The sequence below is a fragment of the Rutilus rutilus genome (assembly GCF_951802725.1).
Source record: "Rutilus rutilus genome assembly, chromosome: 22".
In the NCBI taxonomy this organism is placed as follows: domain Eukaryota; kingdom Metazoa; phylum Chordata; class Actinopteri; order Cypriniformes; family Leuciscidae; genus Rutilus; species Rutilus rutilus.
Window position 1 is genome coordinate 32,906,952 of NC_140227.1, and position 5,564 is coordinate 32,912,515.

At 35.4% G+C, this 5,564-nt stretch overlaps 1 protein-coding gene across 1 annotated transcript; it reads left to right on the forward strand.

Annotated features, from left to right (window-relative positions):
• Positions 1-880: 880 nt before the first annotated feature.
• Positions 881-4,664, forward strand: LOC311282351 (uncharacterized protein). Its single transcript, XM_084396062.1, has 7 exons — positions 881-1,655; positions 1,772-1,886; positions 2,227-2,264; positions 2,816-2,927; positions 3,885-3,978; positions 4,057-4,178; positions 4,301-4,664. The coding sequence occupies exons 1-5, from the start codon at positions 1,601-1,603 to the stop codon at positions 3,904-3,906; spliced, it is 342 nt and encodes a 113-aa protein (XP_084252188.1). The 5' UTR covers positions 881-1,600; the 3' UTR covers positions 3,907-3,978; positions 4,057-4,178; positions 4,301-4,664.
• Positions 4,665-5,564: the final 900 nt, after the last annotated feature.

Consider the following 5,564-nt stretch of genomic DNA (forward strand, 5'->3'; position numbering starts at 1 on the left):
TGGTCAGCAATGTAAGTGAAATAGATATGTAAGAGTTTTAGCATCCATAAAGCTGGCAAATTACAACAGTTACTGACAAATCTTATACAGCACAAGTGCTAATGTTCCAGTGCACTATCATCAGTCAATAAACGAGCTCATATCAAAAGACCATTGAAAGGGTTTTGAGTGATAAAAAATTAAAATTTTAACTGATCACAAAGATTTTTTTAATGCTCCCCGTGTTATATTTCAGTCACAATGCATTGTGGACAGCCTAATAACATGGTCAAAAGTCCCTTTATCAAATATAATAAGAAAGTATAAGTATTAAGAAAGTTCCATCCTACCTTTCATATAAATCCTGACAGAGAAAACACGTAACAGACGAGCAACAGGTGAGTAATCAGGAGATGCAGGTGAATGAAAAACAGACCAAAACAGTAGATCAAAGTCATTTCTTCCTTTTTACATTAAATCTTTCTAAATTTCAACTTAAGAGTAAAATTTGCATTCAATTGAGCTTGGCTAGTTTGCACAATTCAATAAAAACCAGCTCAAACAAATCACCAAAAGCCACCAAATGCAACAGCATGCTTGTACTAGCTGAAAAACCAGAACAGCATATGCAATTCACTTTTATATCTTTGGTGTGGTGCATCATGGGAGGTGGGAGACACCAAGTGTAGAAGATGAAGGGAGTTGTTTGTTGTTTAAAAATTAAACAGCTTTTCAAATAGCAAATAGCAAAATAACAAAATAATAATTTGTTGATTAGGGAATGTACAAAAAGCTTTTATATTGAGATTTGGTTGTTTGGTGAATTTAATTCCTGGTTGTTTGTATGTCTATCAATGGTTGTGCCCATGAGTATAAATGCCCACAAGCTGAACTTGCACAGGATGGTCAGTCTGTGATGGAAGCTGGAGAGTGAGAAAGCTGCTGAAGGTTGGAATAGTGAGAGTGGACAATCTGTATATTTTCTGCTTTCACAGAAAGGGCTTAAGCCTAGTCTCAGACTTCAATGCATATTTGTGCTGTTTTAACTGACAGCAACTTGCATTGACACACATCATTATGTCAGTACAATTATTCTGTTTCAAGATGCAAAATGGTAATGCTTTTTTTCCTTCTTTCTAATGTATGTTCATAAAAGCTACTTAAAACTCCTAATTTAACTAAGGCCCGATCCTGTCTTAATCTAAGCCTGTCTGTGACCTTTTTCACTTTGCTTAATTCGTTTTGTATATAATTTACCCTGCCTATATTTGTGTTTTTAATGTAAATATTGAACATTCATATTGTGTTTAAGTGTAATTAACCAATCAGAAGCTGTTTTTGCAGGTGGAGAGCATGCAGTTTATGGTGTGAAACTGATGTAAAGAGTGTCAAGAGATTCAAAAGAAACAGTCTAGTTTAGGCATATTGCATACACAGTAAAATAGGCAGTGTAAAAAATGCAGTGTTAAAAGTTATTAATTCCCAAAGAGTTAAATTAACAATCTACAATGTTAAAAAGTACTCCTCTTCAGTGTAGTTACAGGGTGCTACAATAGTGTCATTTTATTTTTACACTGAAAGTGCAAAAGAACGCGCTGAATTGTATTGACTCCGCCCCTCGATGACTGCTGCCTCACAAGACGACGACGCCATTTTATCTTCATACGACCGAGACGGTAGGTTGAATTGCTTTTATCTTTCTAAAATTAAATTGTAAATATATTTGTCAACATTTTTAGTAAAATATGGGGGTGAACACATTTAGAAATGATTAACTGCGCGTTTTTGTCAGGATTAAGGAAGCTCGAGGCCTGGGTTTACGACGAGCCTGGCATTGAAGTTCATGAGGAGGAAGCAGCACCATTTGGGTTTTTTTTTTCTGCGCAGATGAGAGAATTCTTCAAATGGTAATTTCATATTTGTTTTGTGTGTATAAGTGGCTGTGCTATACATGAATGCGTTAAGAATTCCGTTTTTGTGACGCATGCGCATTAACAGCTTGTTTACGTTGAGTGTCTTTTTGTAGACTGAGGTGGGGAAGCGTTTAAAAACTTTTTATTCGCCCTTTGTTTAAGTGTGAATTACATAATCTCTATTTTTTTTTCTTATCACTGAATATCATGTCGTCATATCTGCGTCAAGAGTCAAGACAAACTTACTACCATCACGTTTTTATGACTGTTAAATTCAAACACTGTGAAAGTGAGTTAAAGCTAATCTGTAAAATCCGTCTGTCTTCCAATTCAGTTTACAGGTATTTGCGCAAGCACTGGCAGAGCAAACAGGTAACTGTTACTTTAGCTTGAAATCATTCTTTATCAATTCATACTGCATGTTATTTTGGGATAAGTTATGTCCTAACTATTTGTCTGTATTTTATTATTATGAATCTATTTTCTGTTCACATTATAAATATCATTAATAAATGATGGGTAAAATAAATTCTAAACATGTCTTAAAATCTAATGTAGTACACAAAGTTCAATTTAAGATGCCTTATCACTCAATTTACTCATTTAAATTATATAAATGTATTTAATAATCAGATTAAATGCATATTTAAACTGTTTCAGGCCTCCATGTGAACAATGCACAAGGTTTTGTGGCTATTAACTTGAATATGTGTATATATATATATATATATATATATATAATTTTACAATTTGACACCCATGCTTTATAGAAAGTTCTCAGCATAATCAAAATGAAGGGTAATCACAATTATTTTACCATATTTACAGCCCTAATTTACATTGTATTGAATTACTGAATTTTGGAAATATTAGCCTCAACTGACATTTTTTTTTTTTTTTTTTTCAAATCCTTTTTTCAATAGATTTGGCCTCGACTAGCCAAGTGAAGAAAGCTCCTCTCATGAGATTGCAACAGAAAGCAACCAACAGACATGAAGACAAAGGCAACAGAATGCTGAAGATGAATCCAGAATTGTGAGTGTCATTATATTTTATTCTTTGTGCAGTACAAATTTTATTTCATGACGAATGTAAAATTTAATTTTAATTTACAAATTTAAACCTAACTGGGAAACCACACAATGCCTTTGTCTTGTGTCTTGGGTGATTGATGTATCTTGATTGCCATAATTCATGATGACACATCAATCACTATAACAAAGTTAAAGGGTTAGTTGACCCAAAAGTGTAAAATTGTTATTTCTCACCCTCATGTCATAAAAAGACTTTCGTTTATCTGCGAAACTCAAATGAATATATTTAAAATTTTAGTGATTCCTGTCCCTCTATTGACAGTCCACACAATTTCCATTCTGACACTTCAAAAAGTTCATAAAGCGATCATAAAACTAACCCATATGAATTGAGCGGTTTAGTCCTAAATTTCGGAAGAGACTCGATCGCTTTGTGATGAGATTGAATTTAGATTTTTATTTACATATAAACATTAATCAACAAACATAAACAGAAGAAAAATAAAATGTGGACTGCTTGGTTCATATGGATTAATTTTAAGATGAACTTTTTGAAGCATCAAAGTGGTAGTTGCGTAGCTGTCAGTGGAGGGACAGAAAGCTCTCAGATTTCATCAAAAAGATCTTCATTTGTGTTTCAAAGACAAAAAGTCTTGCAGGTTTGGAACAACATGAGAGTAAATTACAGAATTTTTTTTTGAGTGAAACTAACCCTTTAATAAAAGAACGTGTCCTAGGCCTCATCAGAACAATCGAATCTCAATGCGTCTTGGGTGCGTTTTCACCTGTACTTCGAATTGTTCACTTGTGCGTCACCCAAGATGAATGTTAATGCCAGGCGTGAACGGCACTACTGTGTGACTACACAATCATCTGAACAGAATGGTTCCTGAGAGAGATATGGTTGTTATTATGCTATGTAACTGTTTGATGTTTTTGTTTTGTTTGTTTTGGTTAGAAGACCTCAGCTAAGTTCCTGAAAAGGCTTCTCCGAAGACCTTCAAGGACCTGATTGACTGCAGAATCTGCTGTGAAAGATGATGATGATTCAGGTTAGACTATAGTTCAGAATAAGATTATCTATACGCGTTCATGCATTTTTTGCTGAAGTTGTCACATCTGTTATTTAGAATGGGGCAGCGATCTTGCATCAATTCGTCTCCTCCTTGATTTGATTCCACCACCACAAGGCTGCAAGAGACCTGGAAAGATGTCCTCCTATCAAGCTGAACAACACCTTGTCATCAAAAAGGTAAATTTGGACCTGTTGTCTGCCTAAAAATATTGCCATTTGGGTTGATTGTATTGTGGAAAGCTAATATAAAGATGGCCAATTGGAGAGCTGACTTTGAGTGTTATTTTTGTCTTTGGCAGGGACCAGCATACAAGAACACCTTGATTGCATTGCAGAGACCACACAGCCATACCTGCTCGCTGTTGGTGATGCTGATATGGCAATAAACTCAAAGACTTACTACTACTACTACTACTACCTGCTTGCTGATGGGACAAAGAGGAACTGCATTCATGCTACAACTGTGGACAAGTAGTTTTCTGCAATCTTGTTCAAATCTACCTGTCATATTTGTTCATGTCTAGGCAAATTTTATTATTTTTTTTGCGTTTTGACTTTTCCTTCTGTGCAACACCTTGTGAATGTGATAATTTGACCTATACACATCTGGCATATGTTTTAAAGGAGCCATTTTTCCCATTTGTTAATAAACTTTGGATTTATACATCTGTCTGAAGACTCTTGATATATAATAGTGTAATTTATTTATTTTTTTGCACTGAACAGAATACTTTATTAATAACACTTATAGTGTAATGCAATGAGTGTAATCCAATGGAATAAAATCAACACCAGGAGTGTTAAAACCCCATAGTGTAAAACTTGAACAACAATTGTAAGTGTAAAGGCCATTGCACACTGAGTCCGAAATTCGCATCCGAAATTTTCGCACGTTAAAAAAAAAATTCGACCTCACGTTATGTCAATCATGCTTGCACACTGTCTACGAAACTTTCGTCCGTAAAAAAAAAATTCGGATTCGTTTCGATTTTCTGCGTTTTTCGCATCCACAGCCAGTGTTTTGTGAGGTTTTTTGAAAATTCAGAGCCACCGTACAAGCGAACGACAAAATCCAGAATGACGTCTGACAAGTTGATACACTTCGTCTCGCAGCACAAGTAAGTTACTGTATGAAAAACAAAATGCGGATTACAAAGACACTGAATAAAATATAACCTGTATACAGCTGTTCTGTCTGCCCAGCGCTTCTGCCGGCCGCGCGTGTGTGTGTGTGTGTGTGTGTCCGTCCATAGACATACTGCCAGTTTCTGTTCAGGATCGATTGGTTCACGGAAATTGGTGGTCTTCTTTTTAATATGTGGCTCCAGTATCGCTAGCAAAGCATCAAACTGTTCCACTGACATTCTGAGGTAAATTTTGAATCGTTTGGGATAATTTCGCAACTCCTTGATAAGGAGGTGAAACTCTCCTTCCTCTCGGCGCAATCTCAGGATTGGATGGACCCAATATTTCCTCTTTCTTTTTCTCTTTTTAAGAAGAAAGAGGGCAACAAATTCATCCTCACTGCTTGACGAATCCATTTAGTATTTTTTGCGTTTTTTT

Coding starts and splice junctions, on each gene's coding strand:
- LOC311282351 (XM_084396062.1), top strand. CDS start 1,601: ATGACTGCTGCCTCACAAGACGACGACGCCATTTTATCTTCATACGAC. Junction 1,887..2,226: donor ATGAGAGAATTCTTCAAATG/GTAATTTCATAT, acceptor CTTCCAATTCAG/TTTACAGGTATTTGCGCAAG. Junction 2,265..2,815: donor AGCACTGGCAGAGCAAACAG/GTAACTGTTACT, acceptor TTTTTTCAATAG/ATTTGGCCTCGACTAGCCAA.